The sequence below is a fragment of the Gymnogyps californianus genome, chromosome 21 (assembly GCF_018139145.2).
Source record: "Gymnogyps californianus isolate 813 chromosome 21, ASM1813914v2, whole genome shotgun sequence".
Classification (NCBI taxonomy): Eukaryota; Metazoa; Chordata; class Aves; order Accipitriformes; family Cathartidae; genus Gymnogyps; species Gymnogyps californianus.
The window spans coordinates 8,924,141-8,945,801 of NC_059491.1; the positions used below are offsets into that span (position 1 = coordinate 8,924,141).

The window sequence follows — 21,661 nt, forward strand, 5'->3', positions numbered from 1 at the left end:
CCCAGCAATTGCTCCGCTTTACACTTTTGCTTTTCGCAGCAGCCAACGGGACGGGGACTGTCCCCAGAGCCCTCATCGGGTGTGGAGAACAGGCCTGTGGAGGAAGAAGAGACCTGGTTGTGGGATGCTGGTGAGCAAGGTGGGGGCAATTATGGGACAGAGGAAAAGAAATCCCCTGGGATATCCTCCCATCAGCTCCCAGCTCCGTTGGATTGCAGGTACCATGGCCTCTCTGGACCCTCTTCACAGTCTCCAGCTGAACAAGATGCTGGAGAAGTGAGGGGGGAAGGGGGCTTGCAAGGGGAAGGGCAGCATGGTGGGAACATTGCGTCCTCTGACAGCCCTGGGCAGCTGCCTCGGCAGCTTCAGTAAATCAGAGTGGCCACTGGAGCTGCTCCAAAATCCATCCAACGTCCCACAACGAGGGGATGCAGGAGTGTCCCACGTCCCCCTCATATACTGATCACCCTGGCAGGGCTCTCCCCGCACTGAGCTTAACTCCTGGGGACAGTGCCACCCCGTCACCATCTGCCTGCCCATCCTCTGCAATGCACCTGGCTGCACACGCTGGCTGCGCTCCATCCCCTCCCGAGGCTCAGCCAAGGCAAGCAGTGCTCTGGGATGCTCAGCGCATGCCTTAAATAAAAATAACTGCGGTGACAGAAGATACTGAGTGCCTAACGCTAGCCTCGGCTTAAACACCTCCCGTTTGCAAAGCTCCGGAGTCAGCAGGAGCTCATCCGATGAGAGCAGGCATCACGCAGGTCCCCAGCCAGCCACCAAGAGCAGACGCGTCCCTGCTGGCACAGGACACCGAGGGGCTCTGGCTTCAGCAATAAATAAAGCAAGCAACCAAAACAAAATTAAAAAAGCCAACAATGAGCAATTTTTTGAAACTTTAAATATTTTTTTTTCTTTAAAATCTGTTTTCCTCTGGGGCTCTGTCTCTGTAAAGAGCTGCGCTCTCCCTGCAGCATCTGGGTTACTTCCTCAGTCCTGGCCGTGGGGCAAGGGAGAAGCAGGGTCAGTTAGAGAGGGGGACGGATGGGCGTTCCCCTCCGTGCATCACCGGCACGTATGGATTTCCACCACCCGATGGCAGGGTTTGCACTTGACGGAGCAGCACCAGTGGAATTTGCAGCTGCACCTTTCCACAACCTCCACTTCGTCCGTATGAAAGCCCCGGCCGCAGCACATCAGCTCGCAGCCATCGATAGCCTTGGAGGTCTTGTTGCACTGCCGGCCGCTGGTGCCCAGCACCCCGTTCTTGAGGTCGTGGTCACAGAAGTCGGGACTGGAGTCCAGGTAGACGAGGTCCTCGTCTGTGTGCGGCTTGAACTGGGAGTTTTTGGGCACCAGCACTTTGGTGGATCCGATCTCGCTCTGCTCGACCTCTGTGGCACCGTCGAACTTCTCCTTCAGGACGTTGCCCACTTTGCGGAAGGGGGGCATGGCTTTCCAGCACGTCTTGAACTCGCACGAGCCTGACACGCCATGACACTTGCACTCCACCCGCATGTTGTTCAGGATCGCCTGGAGGAACAGACACAAGAAACGAGATGGGACGGTCAGCTTGGGATGGACGCAGCAAAGAAGGGTGCGACGTACGGGGTCTGGAAGGGTTGTGCAGAAAGCGATGCTGATGTACGTGAGCTGATGGGATTAAATGAAGCCAAAATGGCTCAAGCAATGGCTGCACAGCCCAGCTGGGATGCTGCAGAGCCGCACCGGCTGCCCAGGTTTCCCCCCTCACCATTACCTTCCTCCCTGCCTCGTTGTTGTGGAGGTTCATTAACGCTCTGTTGGAAGAGGCCCCTTTGCTCCTCTCGCGGACGTCGACAAAGGACTGCGAGAAGGCCACGCCGTAGGCGATGTTATCGGAGCAGCCCGACCACTGGAAGCCTAAGGCAGAGAGCACGGATGAGACAGATACGGCCAGCCTGCGTTGCTCGTCCTCTCCAGCCCTGCTCTTGCTAAAATACAGCTGACCTGCCCCCTCTTCTGTCTTGCTACCCGCTAGGCTGGGCTGCCTAGGGGACTGGGGAAGCTGGGGAGTGTGGCCTTGGGGGGGGCGCATGGACAAGATGCTTTCTCTGTCCCATGGGTGATGCTCCCAGATGCCTTTTTGAGGGCCTCATGTAAACTAACAGGAGGCTTTTTTTTTTTTAAACTTTTCCCTCCTTTCTGGACGGCTTCAAAGAGCCGGCATTTCCATGCTTGGCTATTTTGCATCCCCGCTCAGCTGCCCGCCTTTTGCATGCTCACCCTGTGGGCTGCCCCCCTGCACCGTGCGGTCGCATCCACACTTGTCCAGCTCGCCGCTGCTGCAGGCTCGGGTCACTGCGAAGGCCACCCCTGCCGAAGAGATGGCATAGACGAATGCTGCCTCCCGCGTCCCTGCAACAGCACAAACGATGGTGGGAAACGTGGCAGCAAGTCCGAGGCATGCAAGAGGGCTTTCTGGAGGGGGTGCAGCCAGGTGGCCAAAGGCCCTTGGTGGGCTGTTGCGTGTGGCTCTGCTCCCCTTCTCTCCTAACGCTGGTGTTGCACATAAACAGCCTTGAAAAGCTGGTCTGAAAACTGGCTCTCGGCAAAACACGCTACGCAGAGCTATCAAGTCAAGCCCTTTGCTCCATCTCTTCCTCCCAAGATGGGGTACCCCATGCAGGACACTCATCCTCCCCACTCCCAGGGATGCTGTTTGCTTAGTGCCAAGCCTGGACCAGTCTCAGCAGGGACACCTCGGCGCTGGGCGATAGTTTGCAGCAGTGAGAGCCCTGTCTCGCAATAGTGAAGGAGCTGGGAACTGCCCCACAAGGTTAAAAACACGAACGCGATGGGCAAATTACAACCCAGCAATGAGGGAGATGCAAAAGTTGTATTGCCAATGTGGGGAGAGCTCTCCAGAGCTTATACGGAGAGACTGTCTTGCCTGGTGCTCGCAGGGCACCTCTGCCATGAAATCCCTCCTGCATCCAAAATAGTTGGCTGCTTTCCACATCCAGGAACATCCCCTGCAGCTGCAGATCCTTGCCATCCTCTCACACAGGGTCCTGTAGCTCCCAGCACCTCCCAAGCTACCCTGCAAAACCCCACTCCGCTCCCAAAGCGCCTTGCAAAACCACGCTCCTCCCCAGGGTGCAGCCCCTTCCCAGCTCTTGCGTCTACCTACGTGGTGCCACACGGTTAGGAAGAGTTTGTTTGGGAAGTCAGAGGGCATCCCTGGGCATAAACACGCAGGGCGGTGTGGCCAGGGATCAGCTCTTGCAACACCCAAATCCCCACTGTCCTCTGAGGCTGGTTGAGGACACATCTCCGAGCAAGGAGGGCTGGCGTTTGGGGTAGTCCCATGCTTGGGGTAGAAGAGGGGATGGTTTGTGAGCAGACATCACCCCGGCTTGCCGGTCGGACAGAGGGCAGCTACTTTGGTGGTCGCAGCCCAGACTTTGGTGGCCCAGCTGTAATCTGGCCCGGCTGGCAGTGGCTGGGGAGGACCCAGCCAGCGCGGGGACTGAACCGCCTCCAAGTTAATCGAGGTTAATAGTAGGATCGTGTTGGTCGGTTTGTGCTGTGGCTGCCTAAAAAGAGACGACTTTTAGTTTCTGGTATTTCTGGTATTTCCAGTCCCTGAACCTTCACAAGAAGAGATCTTCACCCCTGCGTTGAGGGGAGGAAAGTCAAACAAGGAGCCGGGGGGAGGCTTTGGTGTATGGGAAGCGAGAAAGTGCATCAGAGATGGCAGTGGCACCTGAGGGGAGGTAAGGGCCGCTTTGGTGGTCTCCGGGGGTTGCAGAGGGGCTTTCCCCTCCATCTCCTCACCCTGATGCTCTGGGTCCTTGCTTGGTTTGATCACAGCCCTGTGCCTCCGGGATGTCTGTGTGCGGCTGGGATCAGAGGGGCTGGGGGCTGCCCTGGCCATAAATCCCCCCCTGAAGGCTGGTGGCTGGGTGATGGTGGTGGTGGGCGATGATGTTGTCCTTGGAGGGTCCAGCCGCCGTGTGTTTTACTCGCATCGGGCGGCAGAGGGCTGTCCTCCCAAGGTCTCGCCCGCAGACGGCTCCACTCGAGAACGGCGCGCCAGTCTGGCAGCGATCATCGCTTCGGCGCTGCCCGGAGAAGAGACCGAATAAATGCAGCCACGGTTTTGCAGAGCGAAGCTCCTGGGCTTGGTGGGACAGCAATTAGATCGCAGGGTGACTTTAGGGCCCCCGCTCGAACTTGGCATGTCCTTGTAAAAGGTCCCGGCTCTCTGGATGCCCTGGGCTGGTGCCTCCCTGCAATGGGCACCCGCTGGGTGTGAAAAAGGTTCGGGAGAGGAAGCACCCAGCAGCTGAGGAACTGCAAGGGTCTGGATATGCTGCCCCCAATACAGTCCAAAGAGCCCTGCTGAAATGCCCAGGGAAGACTCGTCAGCCCCGAGATCCAACACTGAGCCATTCCCTACTCTCCCCAGCTGCTGGGTCAGGGGCAAGCAAGCAAAACCCACCTGCAGCCCACCGGACTGCTGTTGTAGCCATTCCCCCACAGCATCACCCCAGGCACACGTCCTCCCGGCTCACCTTGCGTTACCACCTTCCCGAAGACGGGCAGGGTGTCCAGCGTGGAGCAGTTCCAGCGGCGGTTGCGGAACTGGTACTGGCACTCCTCGATGGCCAGCTGGGCTCCGCGCCGCACCGAGTCCATCACCTCCAGGTTCCTCTTGCACATCTGCACCTGGCGCTGGATCAAGCCCTTCAGCTTCTCGCAGGTCTCCTCCTCGGAGATGCTCCCCACCGAAGACAGCTTTGCTAGGTACCTGCCGCAACAGCCAGCACAACTGGTTAGGAGGCAAGGGTTGGGGGAGCACGAACCCGTGTTCAGCTGGGACACCCTGCACCGCAGACAGTGAGGAGATCCCCTCCTCTCATCCCCTCCGTAGCTGAGGCCTGGTGCCCATCTGGGGTCACCTTAAATGTGCCACTGCGGTGGCTCCGCAGGATGCGTTTTTGGCCGGCAGCGAGCAAGCCCAAGCAAAACAACCATCCCTCTGCAGCCTGGTCTCCCGTCTCTCGGGGAGCCCAGCTGCTGGCTCCCCTTTGCCTCTGTTGCCTGCAAGGAAGATATTTTCGGCGTTGTCTGAATGTGCCTGGTCAGGTCTCCTGAGTACCGGCACATCCAAGTGCTACTAGGAAAAGCCAGAGGTCTCTGAAGTCAGCCAAAACAAGCAGGACAGGCGCTCGGCTGCCAGCTCCAGCTGCCACACTGTTCCCGCGGCGTGGCTGTGTGCTCATCACCGACAAACATCGCCCTCCAAACCACTTTCCGCATGGAGCCTGCTTTTAGCTCCCCCGGCCCCCAGCAGGCAAGGATGGCCTCTGGGAGCTGCCAGGTTTCCTGTCACTTGGGATTCGAGCAGGGCTTGAAGTGGGGAGGACAGAGTCAGGAGCCTGCCGTGAACAAAACTGCACGTGCTGGGCACCTCCTCCACCAGCCCGGCTCGTGAACATGGCCGTGAGGTCTTTGCTGACCTGGAAAAGACTGGTCCAGCGTGGAGGTGACTACGTGCTCTGCCTTCCATCGCCCCATCCTCAGCAGAAGGAGTTACAGAGCTGCTCTTGAGTGTCGGCATTAGGGGGGCAGGGGAGCTGCCCCTTTTGGGGCAAGCACCCCGCAAGCTCTTGGCATCTCCCCACCAAGCACATGGGAACGATGGTCCATCCTACACATCCCAGTAACCCAACCCACTGTGCCCTGCACGTGTGCGTGCTCGCCCATGCCCCAGCCTCTGGATCCCTGAGGGGGTTTTAAGATAGACCCGTACAGCTCGGTCAGGCTGTTGGATAATCCCAGATCCTCTATCTGTGCCTGTGCCAGCATGTGCATAGTTGAGACTCCCTCCTTCCTGCGGCTGCTGGCACCCGGTTTAAGTGACACTGCCACCGGTGGAGCCCCGTCCTGCCGCGGAGCAGGGAGATCCCCTGCATTGGACAGGCACAACTCATGCTTGCACCCGCTGACCGCACCGAGCTTTAACGTCCTCGGGAATCACCAGTGTCAGCTCACGTTGCTACCTCGTCTGCACCGAGATGTGAGTACCGAGCGAAGGCTTTTTGGAAACCTCATTCCTTGACACTGCATTTCCCAGCCCTACAGAGCTTGTGGGTTTTTTTGTTTGCTTGTTTTTTTTCCTCCTCCTCCCAAGTTGCGACATCCTGCTAAGGATTTTTCCTTTGAAGCCCTGCTCGCCTCCGAGAAGTGACTGTGCAAAAGTGGCTCCTGCTCCCTGCCTGTTCCCATGTGTCCCAGGAGCCAGATCTGCTGACTTCAGCCACAAAATCAAGTTGTCACAGCCTCTTCCTCCCATTAGCCCTGCCAGCCTGCCCCAGGAGGAGAGAACAGGATTTTCTCTTCTGTGCATCAGCAGAATTATTCACCAGCTTGGTTTCACACTTACAACTGGGGGGCCGTGGGAGACGGTGAGAAAGCCGGCTTGGCTTGCAGCGTCCGTGGGGAGTCTGCATGGCGAGCCGTCAAAAGCATTCAGCTTTCCTTGTGTGTGGAGATCACTTGATGCAATGCCTCTCGGACAGCGGGAAGTGGCAGGCTGCCGTGGTTTCAGAGCCAAGTTCTTTTCTAGCCTTTATACCAGCTAAGCATCTTTGCCCAAGGCTTTCTGCTCCTCCAAGGACGCAGCCCTGTTTGCAGAGGACCGGCTGCGCAGCTCCCTGATGCACACGGCCGGCTTGAAAACCCCACCGTGACCAAACCCAGGGCTGTCACCTTTCTGCTGGCCCCCACACCATGCAATGAGCGTCCCCGTCCCCGTGCTGCGGTCCCGGACATGGGGTGCAACAATTGCTGTTCTCACATCTCGCTGCACTCGGCTGACCCAGGATGAAGGCAGCAAACCACCCTCCGGAGGTTGAGGATGTCTGACGCCGAGCAAAGCCAGAGTGACTGTGACAGCACTGTCCCCTCCCAGGTCCAGCCATCATTTCAGTTTGGGCACGGGGAAGCTGACACACAGCCGAGCGGTGAGATTCATCCCAAGACACCATGGGTTGGTTGATCAGCTTTGAGCCTGGAAGCCAAGAAAACCAGATTCTGCCTCCAGCACTAACCCCTTGTGCTGATTTGGCTTTCCCCCCGCTCCTGCAACTTAAGCAGCATTTATCGTACCAGCAAAGCAGCACGGCCGGTTCTGCCAATGCGTCAGTGCCCGGTCCGACTGCAGGCACCTTGGCAGGAGAGAGCCGTGCCGCAGGTGTAACAGCCACATTAACATCAGCTCTGCTCAGGACAGGGTCATCATCTCCTTTTCTACTATATCTCCCAGCTCGGTGGGATTCTCCAGGCAACGGGGAAGCTATAAATTCAAAGCACACATGAAGAAAAGCGCGACCAGAGCCTTTCAAGCCTTTCCAAGTAGATGCGCCTGATAAGATGCCTCCCCAACAAGCATTTAATGCTGTTTGGGATGATAAAATGAAGGCCAAGGATGCTTCAAAGATAGGTAAAGCTCCCCAAGAACAGGTCTGGTAATTTGTTTTGCAAGGCAGGCAAATAAGATGAAGCTATCCAGAACGGTGCTCTGGCCTCTCTCCCCCATGACAGGTCCTCTGTATGCCATCATCCCTCCTCAGCCCATGTGTGTCTGCCTCTCCTTGGGGATGGAGGCAACTGTGCCTAAAATGCCATGGTCCCATCAGACTCCCAGCTTGCTACCAGTCTCCTACATCCCCCGAGTACCATCACTGCTTTCTAAAAAAGGTGGTTTTTTTGGGGGGGGGAGGAGGCTCCCATCCTGGTCCCTGGTCCAGGAGGGATCCAGAGGTTGAGTCAAGGATGTAAGGAAGGACCTTTGCTGAAGGACCTCAGCTTTGAGGCTTTCACCTGGCATCTCTCCACACCACGTTCAGGGGCACCGGGCAGGAACATCTTACCCCCTTTCCCCTCTCTGGGGCAGCTGAAGGGCGAGATAAGAGCTGGGAAACGTGCTCTGCCCTCACCAGCACTCAAAGATGCTTCCACCCTGCAACTCACAGGGTGTTTCTCAGGGCTGTGGAGCCCGAGCAAGGCACCAAACCCATCCGCAGCATCCCACGGTCACCATGGAAACCCGGCTCTAGCACTTCGCCTGGTCCTTAATGAAGGCCTTGCTCCAAACTTTGTTTTCCTGGACAGAGGTGGTAGAAACCACAGACAAAGCCTTTGTCTACCTGCACGCACAGCAAGACAGGCACAACAGGAGGAAACCCAACAGTTCCTGCCCTCTGCAAGGTCTCAGTGCAGATCTCCATCCTGATATCACATCTTGATTGCTGCGCAGGGTTGCGCAGAGCTCTAGATTATGACTGAAGTCTCACATGCAGCCTCAGAACAGCCCTGCTTGTGGAAAAAAACCCAAATAACGGCATATTTTCTTCCTTTTCCAAGACTGGGCAAAGAATGTTTCAAGGGGTGAGCTGCTGCCCAAGCCATTTGTTCAAGTTTTGTCTTCTTGCTTCATCATGGCATTTATGTTTCTTTTCTCCTGCCTTTAAATCCAGACAAGTCACTCACAGAACAAGCTCCCTTTTAGTAAAAGTTATTGATTTAACACAAAGCTGACGGAAAGCCCTTCCTTTTTTTCCATCCACAGTATATAGATCAAGATTGAAGCCCCGTAATTTAAGCAGCTGCAGTTGATCCACCCTCCAAGATGGCAAATAAGGAAACCTCAAATCCACGGAGCTTTGAAAAGGCGGGGCAGGGGGGGAAGCCCCTACTTAAATAAAAATGACAATAATAATTTCAGGAGGAAGAATAACTGGTGGAATGACAAGACGACATTGGAAGAGCCACAGCGGCTGGCAGATAGAGGCAGAAGGAGAGGGGAGGAGATTCCCTGCTGTGGGAAGGTGTGGAAATTTGAGTCATTGACAAATTCTCAATAGAGGCGGGTCAGGGAAGATGTAGCAGATGTCTTGGAGAAAGCAGAAATCTCTGCTGTTTCTTTTATTTAAAAAAAAAAAGAGTTTCAAGTGTGAGAACTCTTTGTATTGTCTCATTTTGGGAATATTTTCCTGAAGATGATAACAATCAGACCCAGGCCAGTGGCATCACTGATATATCACTTAGAAATGCTGAGAAGTCAGATGAGCTCAGAAGCTTCACCTTGTTCAGCAAACACCCAACCTGCCTGGCCAAGGCCACAAACGGTGTGTTCAAGTCTTAAATTGCAAAGATGCTTCAGCTCTGCTCCTCTCTGAGACGCAGCCTCTGCAAACATCCTCCCTGCTCATGGAGGAACCAAGTCAGCCTGGATCAGCAGCGCATCTCTGTGCCTCTTGTGGCTGGACGTACGGTCAGCCAGTGACTCAGGGTTGTACTTCGGATTGCGACTGCCTTGTGCAGGCAGGTTTCTTCTGAGGAAGAAGAAATGGCTTGTTTAGGATGGAGAAACCAAAAGTGCATGAAGATGGACACAGATGCATGCAGAGAGAGGCACTGACCAGGCACCGCGAGGAGCCATCCTGCAGCTATGGAGAAGGGGATCGTCTTTTCCTTGTTGCTTTCCCCTTCCAAGCAGAGAGAAGGCATGGAGAGACGCCCCAGGGCTGGCAGGTCAAAGGACGCTCTAGGTGGGCCAGAGAGCCCCTGTGCTTTCTCGTGGTGTCCTGCGCTGAGCTCAGTACCACTCTCCCCGTGCCAACAGCGCCAGGCTCGTAGGTACCACCCACATCCTTGGCATGGTTCAGCAGGTCTGCCAACTTGGGCATGTTCCTGTCAGGATCTGCTGGAGACCTGCAAGGTTGCCCTTATCCAGCTGATGGCTCTGCAGCAGGACATGTCCCTCCCAGAGACTAGGCATCCCCCTCCTGGGATTAGATACCCTGCCTTGCCATCCCTTCTAAGTGTAAACCATGATTTACAAAATTACCATCTGAGAGCCTGTCTGGTTTCTTCCCTGGAAGAAAAGCAGCTCTCTGGCTCAGTCCTCCCTGTCACAGTTACTGTACATTTCATCTCTTGGCTAAAACCATGCTTTTCACACCCTTATCTCCACCTCCAATTAACAGCTGCCAAAACAGTCTCCCAGAAGGAGGCATTGCCATGCTCACCGTTACCTGCCTACAGACCTGAGTGTGCAGCTCCACCGCCTGAGCTCAAAAGGTGAACCTACAGCTCAAATCCTGTCCCCCCCCACACCGCGGACCCTGCACCTAACACCGTGGGCAACACCTAGCAAACACCCATCTACCCATGCACCAACCATTGGTGGTGGCCTGCCTCCCCCATCACAAGTCTCTGGGGACAGCGAGATGGCCCGGCTGCTGGTCCCAAGCCAGTGCTGCTTCTTGGCTTCCTGGGCATCTGAGGGCAACATCTCCATTTTGTGATGGGGAAGACCGGGATGGAAGCTGGGAAGACCGGGATGGATGGAAGCTGGGAAGATCCTGAGAGCAGCATCCACTTTGGAAATCTGCTTTGGATGTGTAGGAAATATAAAGGAAGATGCAATAAAGGATAAGTCAGTAGAAGCTACTCCTGGGCTCGAGTACAACAGCAATGCCTTGTTGCAAGAGGAGGCAAGTGCAGGCCACCGGGCTGAACTCTGTGGGAATTCCCCTCGTGCAGCGCTTCAGGCTAGACCTGGTTGGAGAAAATCTGATGAGTTTTTAGTTTCGATCAGAATTTGCAAATACGTGGCGAGAGAAGCCTTCTGCAGGATTAGTTTGATCTCGCCCAACTTGCAACAGACCCCAGGCTGCTCTCCATCGGCCAAGATACTCAATTAATTTTTTCCCCAAGTAATTTCATGAAAGCACAATACTGGCTCCAGTTCTGCTGAGCCAGCCAGATCCTGCACGCCACCTTCCCAGCTGCAAACCGCAACAGCCCATGGCAGCAGCTCCTGGAGAGCCTGGAGGATGCTGTCGGGGGTCGCCCACAGGCGGGGGGGGGGCAGACACCCTGGGGCTGGAGCCAAACAAAGGTTACCTGCGCTTTGTATCCAGAGCGGAGACTGCCATTCGAGCAGCCTTGGATGACTGAGATTTTTGTGGATTCGCAAGGCTTTCAAGCTTTAAGGAAAAAAAAAAAAAAAAAAATCACCAAGTATTGTAAAAGCCAGCGTCGTTGCACTTGTAAGGAAATACGGAAGAACCTCCTCGAAACTGTTAACCTCCAGGATTGCTCAGCAATTTCATAATTTTAAGAAAGCCCAAATAAACGGCTGTAATGCATTTCTCTCCATCCGCAAGGATGAATTAATTGAGAGGACAGTTGCTCTCAGCAGAGTAACATAAACATTTTTTTTGCCTCAATGCAAAAGTCCAGTTCTGACTCATGGAGTCATAGCAAACCCTTGCAAAAAAGAAATCTGCTTCTTGCTGTTGCTCATATTTGGAGCTGATCCAATTCTGCACAATCTGGGGGTGCAGAGTGGTTTTATCTCACTCATGCCCGTCCTCCCTAGAATAAAGCTCTGCTACTAAAGATTGGGTTGTAGTTTTATTTGAGGCTTCCTTAGGAAAAGACAGAAATACCCATCACCGCTGAGGAGCCAGAGAGCACGGGTCCCTCCTACACCCTAGCAAACGCAGCCCTGAAGTCTTCCTGCCAGACAGGACCAGCGCCCAGAGACAAGCCAAACTGGTTGCAAGTCCAGCGCCAAGATTGGCAGAGGTCTCTTGCCTCTGCAGGATGCAACCCTTAAAGCCAGTCTATTTTCATCGCTGAGCTAAAATTAGCTGTTTTCGTCAAAAGTGGCAAGACTCGTAAGTAAATAAGTAAAAATTAATAAATATTTCCAATGGAGGCTGCCAGTGTCGCTCTCCCTCCCCACGCCCTCGGGGAATGGGTGTCACTGGTTGCATGCACCAACCTTGGGAGGATCCCCAGAGCAATGCAAAGGAGCCCCGGGCACCCCAGAAGTGAAAAGCCGCTCGTCCAACCCACAGCAGCCCTCAAAGCAAGGAAATTCTCCCTCAAACCCCATCGGTGCAACCCACCATCCCAGCTGCCAGAGCAGATGTGACTTGGGGAACTTTCCTGACACTGTCCTCGCCTCAAAAAAACAAGAGCAGAGGGAGGGGAGCGGGGCTCAGCAGGAGCAGCTCTGCCCTGGAGCTAGCTGCACCTGCCGAATCAGCGCCGTGGCGGCACGGCGTCCGCCGGGAAAATGCTGGACCGGTTCCTCGCCAGGTGGAAAATGGGAGGGTCGCAACGACAATGCAAAGAATCTCGTACAAAATTAAACCAAGCCAGGCTCAAGGCGAAGCGAGCTCTCGCCGCTACCAAAGCTGGGGAGACTCACCTTAAAAAAAAAAAAAAAAAAAGAAAAAAAATCAAGTCTGGTTTAAAAAGAGCAGGATGCAAGCGTAGGACCCAGGCATGCTTCTTCCCAAATCCTCTACGTTGCACAATGACCCAAACCGGCACAAAATGAGCGTTCAGGCTGCTCTTGCAACATCCCCACTGCAAAGCTGTCAGGGATGAGCACAGAGAATCGGGCCCCGCATTTGCAAAGCACCTTGTGATGTTCAGATGAAAGGGGGCCAGAGAAATCCAAACTCCTTTTATCCCTCCCTCTCCAGCCCTCAAAAGCGGTTACTATTAGAGAGCAGCTGCTTAGCCAGGCTTGTTCGGACACTTGCAAGGTCTTCAAGCTTTCCCAGAGTGCTCAAATTCAGTTTTTTTTAAAGGGTTTAGAAGCCCATTTGTGCTCCTGGCCCTTTAAGCCAAGTCTCAAGCCCAGACGGAAGTTTTAAACCCCTGTAAATAGGGGGTAGACGGAGCTGCTGGTGGCACACCCTGCTCTGCAGCAGCATAACCGCATCTCAGACTATCCAGCGTACATATGGAAAGCCTCCTCCAAAGCCAGTTTTAGCTGCAAGGAAACGGAGAGAGGCTGTAATGATTCCCCGATAGCTCGATAACCAGGGGTCTCACCCATAAAGGACCCCTGCCCTGTCGTATCCGATGCTTCCCGGACATGGGATTTGACTCTCATCATTCAAACGACCCAGACAGCTACAGATCACAGCAGCCCCCGTGCCATGTGCAGTTAGTGGGTGCTTACACCCACACCCCACTTTGCACATTTTCTAGTTCACTTCTTCAGGTGGACTTCCCTCCCTCCAAAATAGATAAATAAATGAATAAATAACTAAGTGACTGCTCGCACCTTACCTCCCACTGAAACCGGAGCCTGGCGCTCCCATGCCGGCTTCAGAGAGGTGCTGGTTTGGCTGAAACCTGCTACAAAACACCCCCAGCATCGGGATGGTTTTGGACCACTGAGAGAACACGCTTCCAAATTCAACCACATTACTGCACGTGCAGGTTCAAGAGCTGAATCGAGTCTGTGAAAGGTGAGTTGCTTTGGAAAGTAACTCGGCTATTTTGCCTCTATAAAGAACATCCCTGGACTCCTCCAGAGGTAAAGCAGAAGCTGGAGCGACCTTCCTGTGCACAACCAGCTAGATCTAAAAGGCACTAACTACAGCCCTGTATTTAATTTTACCATTCTGTGCCTGAAGAGGCAGGAGGAAAAGCTTTAAAACTCTCTGAGCCTCCAAAGGCAGGAGGAAGAGCAAGCCTGAGGCTTTCATGAGAAGGGGGAACACAGCATCTCTTCAGATTTGGAGAAGAGAGGTTTTCTGGATAGGCAGCAAGCCAAGCAGCAACTCCCACAACTCAAGACACTGAGAAAACACACCTGAGGTTTGCTTCCTAACCAGAGAGAAAGCAGCTTGGTCTGTTTAATGGAAAGATTTGGCAAAGTCCCTTCCAGCTCAACGATCGTTGTAGCGGAGCGATCCCTCTGAGAGATGCCTACACCGTCTCCCTTTTATATGGGATGGGGCGGCTCAGAGGACACCATTTACATGGCCAAAACAAGCCCTTCCCCGCAAAGCCAGGCTTACAGAAAACCTTCAGCTCAAGTGTTGCAAGCGGCGTCTCTCCGAAGCGCTGGGGGAATGCGAGTCCGGACAGGTCGAAAGAAGCTTTGGGGGGGGGGGGGGGGTTGGGGGGGTGGGGGGGAAGTCACAACTGAACTTAATCACTAATCCAGCAGGTTTCTGGAAAAGCAAACTTCACCGCGCGCTGCCACCCAGCGCACACGCCTATGCGCAGAAATATGCGCCCAGCGAGGCTGGATCCAGCCCCAGTGTGCTGGGCGCAGGCTGGCAGCGCCCGGGTGGCTCTGTGATAAAGCAGAGCACGCCGGAGCCCACACGCGTGAGGCTTCGCGAAGACACACTCATTCCTCGAATATCTGATAACTCCTGGGATCCTTCTAACTCTGTTTATTGCCTCCGGCAGCCTTTGTTTCTGATGTGAGAAGATAAACAATGGGAATTGTCTTAATCCTAAAGGCAAAGAATAAAAAGCACCGAGCGGGGGACGATCCTTTTATCACGATACATTTGCAACATCAAAAAAAAAAAGCTGACACCCCCCCCCCCCCCCCCCTTCCTTTCAAACGCACTGAAATGCATCTGCTTTTCCTCCCCTGTTGGCAGGAATGAGCCCGCCGCTCTCCCACCGCCGAGCCCCCCGCGCCCACCCCTCGCTTCGCCAGCACGGACGGCTGCACACAGCCCTCCCCGTCTATTGCGGCGAACCACCCCTCCGCCTCGGCTTCCCAAATGCGATCCCAGCTGCGTGCGGCGCCGTGGACCTCGGGGTCCCACCTCTACGCATCCGCCCCGGGCGGCTTGTCGACCTCGCTCGTGAAATCCCCCTTTGCCAGGCACTTCCCCGTGCCCGTCCCGGGGCAGCCGAGGCTGCTCCTCTCTGGGGACCTGCCATCATCCCGCAGGGCTTCCTCAGCAGGACTTTCTCCCTGCAGGAAAAACACTCCCACAGTTCCCAATATACCTCCACCAGAAGCGTGACAGCTTAACAGACCACCTTGATAGCTGCTATGATCCACCCACCACTTGCCGGAGACGCGTGGCGTGCAAGTCGCTCCATCTGGCAAAGGAGGAGGGGAGGAGGACTAAGTGCTAACGCATCCCAGGCAGCTACTGATGGGCGAGCACCTTTTCCCACGGGCAGGACACTTGGAGAATGCCGCTGACCTGGCGCTTTCCCCGGGGCGTAAGGGGCATCCTCCAAAACCCACCCACGTCCCTCAGCCCCCAGCAAGCCAAATCTAAAAGCGGGAGAGACGGGAGCCGTATCTGGACGCGGAGAGGACTCCTCGTGCAGGGGATGTGCTTGTGGGACCGTGCCCACCTGAGCGCAGGTGTCCGGAGAGGCACAAGCCACTCGGGATCTTCCATGCCGACAGCCCCAGGGACTCCCTGCCCGGCCGTGGCGTACCTGCCCTTGCCAACGGAGACCCGGGGAGGTGAGATGGAGGTGGCCCACGTTCCCAGCCAGAGAGCGGGTCTGCTGAGTGCGTGCACCAGGAACTAATTAGTTCACGGCAGCCGGCAACGCTGGGAGCAGGGGAAGCACCATCTCCCACCAGAGCAGATTAATTAGGAGGAACCGGCGCCTTCGTTCAAAGTTAGGTGGGAAGGTGCTGTCATGCTCCATCCCCTCTGCCCCGGGGGGGTCTCCCCAGAAGACAGTCTTGGCAAACACACAGGAATTTTCCAGAACGATTTCCGCCCCTGTTTACCTTACACGTTATTTCAGTGTTTGTTCAGCGGGTTCCCAATGTCACCGGGCTCCTCTGCGGTGTGCAACAGCCCCCTGCCACCCGTCCTCCCGCCGGGAATGGGGGGCTGAGGCGTGGGCAGATCCCTGGGGCCGGCACGCTCAGCCACCCCAGCCCTGCCAAATCCTTCCCTGGACCGCTGGCCCTCGCGTGGCACCTCGCCAACCCCCGGGCCCTGCTCTGACCCGATGCCTCGACCTCCGTCCTCCCCCGGTGTGGTCTGGATTCATAACTTAAGGACAAAAAGGTGACGGGAGCTTGATAACCAGCCCTTGTCCAACCAGCCTCGATAACACGCCAGACCCGAGCGGCTGGGGAGGGTCGGCATCCCCTGCAGCCTACCTGCCTGGGGATGCAGGCTGCAACCCCTGCCGCCACCGGTTCAGGGGGGGTCAGTGGGGACAGCGGGTACCCGGCACGATGGGGATGGAAGCCCAACACCCCGCTGGGTACCGAGCAGCATCGGTGTGTGTGTGCGGGGGGGTCACACCCCGATGCTGCCCGACCCCAGCGGCACCTGCTCCGCCGCCCCCGGGGGAGGGGGGGGATCAACAAGTGGCGGCGGCGGCAGCAGCAGCAGCAGCAGCAGCAGCAGCAGCAGCAGCAGCAGCAGCAGCGGTGGTGGTGTCGTCCCCCCCTCCCCGCGCCCCGCGGCTACTCACAGCCAGTTGCTGGCGTTGGCCGAGAAGGTGGCGAGGATGATGAGCAGCAAGGAGCGCAGGAAATACTCCGGGCTCATCCTGGAGAACAGGCAGGGATAAAGCGGAGCCGGAGCCGGAGCCGGAGCCGGAGCCGGAGCCGGCCCCCCGCCCGCCCGGGGCAGCCGCAGCCGCCGCCGCAGGTGGGCGCCGGGCAGGAGCGGCGGCGGCGGCGGCGGCGGCGGCGGCGGCGGCAGCGGGCGCTGCCCGGTGGATGCGCCCGCGGCGGCCGCCGAGCCCGACTGTCAGCTCGGCCGGCCCATCCCGGGATGGAGCGGCGGGCCGGGGGCGGGCCGGGGGCGGGGGCAGCCCCGGGGGCCGCCCCGGCTCCGCCGCTACCTGGGCGGGACCCGCCGCCGAGGACACCCCCGGAGGCGGGACAGCGGCGGGGAGGGCACCGGAGGCTCTGCCGGCGCCCCCTGCCCCGCTGCAGTCCGTCCCGTCCCCCCCCCAACGACCTCCACGACCCCCTGGAAGGGTTTGGTGGGTGCGGTGGGATCGGGGCACGGGGGGGGGGGGAGTTTCGCTTCTCCCTGGAGGTGCAGGGAGAGATGGGGGCGGCTCGGAGAGGGGAGGAAGGGTTTTTCTCTCGCATTTGATGCTTTTAGGGTAATTTCCGCGTGGCTGTGAAAAAGCAGAGCCCTCAGGATGGGGCATGGCGCTGCCTCGGGTTTCCGTATTGCTGGGAGCAGCCTAGGCATCGCCGAGACTGCCTTCCCCATTAACCACCACCCGTTCGATGGGGAGGGATTTCCCAAATCCCAGTTTCTGAGGATTCGCCGTAAATGCCAAATTTTAGCATTTGAAAATTCACAAATAAGGAGAGGGGTCTGGGGAGTTTCTATCGGGAGGGAATAGCGGCCGGAGCTGGCGGCAGGGACGAGGTTGCAAACCCTCTTGGTGTCTCCGCAGGGCTGCCCCCGTGGAGAGCAGCCAGCCGCAGTGCTCTGGTGATGGGCTCCGGGCTGTGCCTGTGGAGGGTCAAACATCAGCTTGACCAAGTATGGAGGCTTAAATCCACCTCTGAAGTTGTCTAGGAAGGTCAGCTCTTGGGAATCCCGGGACCTACTGGCAGCATGGCTTGCCCACTCTGGAGGCCAAGAGATGCAGTGGGGAGCCCTATCTCCTCCCCCATCCACCGTGCCTCCATCTATCCCCAGCAGTCCACGTGGGCACAAATGACTTAATTTAAAGCCAGGAGCGACACGAGATGGCTGCTTGGTGTGAAATCCAAGATCCCAGGCAGCCAACAACCGTGCACCAAATCTCTTCCTGACAATGTTGTTTGTTAGGTCCGTTACTAAAACCTCTTGCTGCCATCTCTAAAATCTTGCCAAGCTGGTTTGGAGCTATTCAAAATTCCCTTTGTCTTTTCAACTCCATTTTCCTGCTCTTAGTGTAGCCGGGACACACTTATTCAAAGCACGGCAACTTGCACTGGGCTGCACACATGCCTGTCTAAGTGTATTACACCTACTTTAAAATCTCTGCATTAGTTCCCTGTCAAAGCGAGGATTTAATTTCAAAGTGCTTTGACTTATATTCCAGCTCCTGACAGGCGGCAGCCCACCCTCACCTAGTCATTCATCTGGCTTTCACGTCGTTGCTGATTATCCCAGTTGAAAGCGGGATGCTGGCCGCTTTGCCGGTGAATCGGAGGTTGATGCTGTGAGCCCCGACTGGGTAATTCAGTGCAACTGGAGCTGATTAATCTGGCTCATCGTTTGAGACAAAGCCGTGGCCTTCCTCTGGCTTCTAATCGCTCTGGGTGTTGAGTGAAGCCCTCAGGAAGGCAAGAGCTAATTGAAAGGCTAGGGGAATGAGAGGTTAGAGGGCCATGGCTGGCTGGCCAGAGCCACGTGGGTCCATAGGAATATCGTATTTTTGGGCCTCAGGTGTGTTATTCCCCCCCAAGGAGAAACACCAGAGAGTTCAACAGAAGCCAGAGGGGTGGGCATGGTCCCAGGTTTCTGGGCACCCTGGCTGGCGTGGAGACCTGCAGCCCGAGGAGCATCCCTGGCTGACATGGTCCTGGTACCAGGGCTGGCAGTGCTGCCAGCAGGCTCGGGGCGCCCTGCGGCTCTTGTCGGGGTAGCTGTGATGGCAGGATGGTGCGGCGAGTGCCTGACATGAGCTGGAAGACCTCTGTGAGATGCCATAGTATGATTTCCCAGGGCCCTTCGTATGGGCCCCGTGTGCTCTGGGTGATGTGAGATGCTCCTCTGCCCCATGATGTCCCCTCCCAGCACCTGGCTCCAGACTCATTTCGCTGGCCCTGTGTTAAGGGCAGGTAGGTGGGTCAAGGAGGTGTTTGGGAAGGCAGATTCCCTGGTCACTCTGCTCCTCACCCTGCTAGCAGCGGCGGAGGTTGCCAGCCACTTGGCCCCAGCACCCCTGGAGATGCTCCCCCCTGGGTCTGCTCCCTCCTCCCTTTCACTTCCCACCTTCTGCCTGCAACATGCCTGCCTTGACACCTCTCCTGGCCTGGGCGAGGAGTTGTAGAGCATGTCCACCTGCTTCTGCAGCAGGTTCAAGCCACTGTCTCCAGCGTAGGAGGTAGAGCAGAGGGGAACATCCCGACTTACCCAGCAGGAAGGGAGGAATACGTAGAGGGCATGAATGCCAGGCCATTCGCAGCAGTCACAGCATGGGATCACGTCCCCGGGATGCACTGCGGCTAGGGTGTCCACAGGGTGGACAGCCCCATGCCGGAGGGAAGGCAGATGTGCACATCTGGAGTGAGTCACCTTGAAGGGAAGTGCTGCGTGAGCTGTCTGCGGAGATGATAACAGCGTGGCAGGGCAGGAGGGGTGTTTATTTTACAGCCTCTGTGGTGGAGGAGATGATGAGTGTGAACGGACAGAACATGGAAATGGGCACTCACCAGGAGAGGGGGTCCCTTGGCATTTTCAAAGACACCCATGAAACACTGCTCAGTTGTTACCTGCAGCCTAGGTGCTTTCTGCGAGCTAAATTCTTTTGGCCTCTTATTCAGAAGATGCCAGGTTGCTTTAAAGACTTCAAAGCCCAGCTGATTTGGAAGAGGAAGGCCCAGATCCAGGAGAGCATTTAAGGGAGGTACCAGGCCTCCTGGCCTTGCGCATTGGTGCAGAGCATCCTGCACAGCGGAGCCCCTCCTTTGCCACCTTCTCAGGACAGCAGCCGGGGACGAAGAGCCCTTGTCACCCCTGGTGTGGCTTGGAGCTCAGCGCCTGGTGACCACCCCAGCGCTGCCGGGCATCGCTTTTTATTACTGCCTGTGTGTTGCTTTAATGAACATCAAAAGCCCATTAGATAAGAAGGCTCCCTTTGATGTGTAAATATTTCAGCGGATGGGAAGAGGAATGAAATGCACCTGAGGAGTGTTTCATAGGCTTGCCCAGGTGCTTCTCTAGTCAAAGGCTGCAGAGAAATTACCAGCGCCATATCACAGGCGAGGAAAAGGTCCCAGTGGTGGTAGCAGGAAGGGGGTTTCCAACTCTGAGACCAACGTGAAAGCACAGAGCTTGCAAATCATAGAATCACAGAACGGTTTGGGTTGGAAGGGACCTTCAAGATCACCTAGTTCCAACCCCCCTGCCATGGGCAGGGACACCTTCCACCAGACCAGCTTGCTCAAAGCCCCATCCAACCTGGCCTTCAACACTTCCAGGGATGGGGCATCCACAACTTCTCTGGGCAACCCGTGCCAGTGCCTCACCACCCTCACAGTGAAGAACTTCTTCCTTACATCTCATTTAAATCTACCCTCTTGCAGTTTAAAGCTGTTACCCCTTGTCCTATGCAAAGGACCAGGTGTGGCCAGACTCTGGACTTAAGTGATGTAAATACAACTACACTGGAGAATAAGTGCTCAATTTCTGGATCTGACCGTTGTGGGAGATATTTTACAGGTTCTTTTTGACTTTCTGATGCCCCTGGGGCTTGCCTAATGGGATTGAAAGTGGGGTAGTCTGCAACCTGGACGGTGGTCTCAGCCACGCGATGGGGAGAAGAGCTGCAAGAAAGAGGGAGGCAAAACTCTTGGGTGAATCTGAGGCTGCGGGGGTTGACGCTAAATAGAAATAAATTCTGTTTTGAACTTAATGGAACATAAATATCGGACACTTAGCAACAGTACATGTATTAATCCTGTCCTGGAGAAAGGAGAAGCTGTTCTGAGAGCCTCCATACCAGAAAACACAGGACAATTGTACTCCTTTATAGAAACCTGTGGTTTTTCTGATGAAATTTATTTCAAACTATCCAAACATTTCGGAGCGGCGCTGATGACTGCTCAGAGAAGGTGCTGTATAGCAGTGCAGTTCACAAACAGAAGCAGCTTTGCAAAGATGAAAATTGCTCTGACAAAAGAACTGTGTCCTGTGCATTATAAACAGAAAGTGAGTGGTTGCTGTAACCCCGTGCTCACCTGGTCGACTAAACACAACACGATGGTCACTAGAAAATCAAGACGGCCCTTTTTCAGCTGCAACAGGAAGCCTTTAGCTCCGTGTGGATTGCAGAGCACTTCAGCATGCGTGCTTGCGGATGTGCATTTATTTGTGTGAGTTTTCAGAAGCCGCAGGCGCAGACATTCAGTCCTAACAAATCTGCCATGCCATCACCTGAAATCCGGCGCCAAGGCTGGAAAAATTCACTCCTCTGAGTTTATTGTCAAATAGGGCATTGAAAAAAAAGCAGAGTAGCTGTGGGATTTAAGGTCCGTGCTTTTGGATGTTGTCTCTGAACAGACCATGAAAGTTTCTCTGGCAAAAATGAATGTCTATGGCAAATTTGTGGGTGCTGTCCATGCGGGAACTTAAGAGCATCACTGAATATGGTGAATACTTTCAAACCATACCATTGCAGAAAGAGCTAAGTTTTCCACCAGCCGAGTATATCCTTTTTCACAGCGCTGTGAATGAATTGTCCCCTGGCTTGTACTATCTTCAAAGGAGATTGTATCACGATTCCGGGCTCCGGGGTTTAAGATATATCACAACTGACTTCACCACTCACCCGGGCGCCATCCAAACCAAACAGATTGTAGCACTGCTGAAACAAATCTTGATCCAGGTGCCGGACAAGTGGTCATAAACAGCGGTGCACGTGCAGCGAGCCAGTGTTGGAGTGACAGCCAGCTACTGCAACCTTTGCCCTACTCAACCCTGCCCAGGGAGAAAACGAGATTGCAGGCTGGTCGGATACATAACACCCTGATCGACTCCTCTTCAGTGCTTATTATTACCTCCAGGCATTCAGGAGCACTGAGACTTCATCCCCCGTTGCGGGAGCTGGTGGGGAGCCGCGCTCAGCTGAGCAGGGTGGGAGGAGGGATGGT

The 21,661-nt window shown here is 55.6% G+C and overlaps 1 protein-coding gene across 2 annotated transcripts; it reads right to left on the reverse strand.

Moving 5' to 3' along the window:
- Window positions 1-889: 889 nt before the first annotated feature.
- On the reverse strand, window positions 890-16,452 carry WNT4 (Wnt family member 4). 2 transcript variants are annotated; one of them, XM_050909283.1, is made up of 5 exons: window positions 16,303-16,452; window positions 4,560-4,795; window positions 2,266-2,355; window positions 1,760-1,902; window positions 890-1,533 (listed from the first exon to the last, which is right to left on the reverse strand). In XM_050909283.1, the coding sequence occupies exons 1-5, from the start codon at window positions 16,377-16,379 to the stop codon at window positions 1,066-1,068; spliced, it is 1,014 nt and encodes a 337-aa protein (XP_050765240.1). In that variant the 5' UTR covers window positions 16,380-16,452; the 3' UTR covers window positions 890-1,065. The 2 variants fall into 2 exon arrangements, with proteins under 2 accessions (XP_050765240.1, XP_050765239.1); XM_050909282.1 differs by having other exon boundaries at window positions 2,266-2,397.
- Window positions 16,453-21,661: the final 5,209 nt, after the last annotated feature.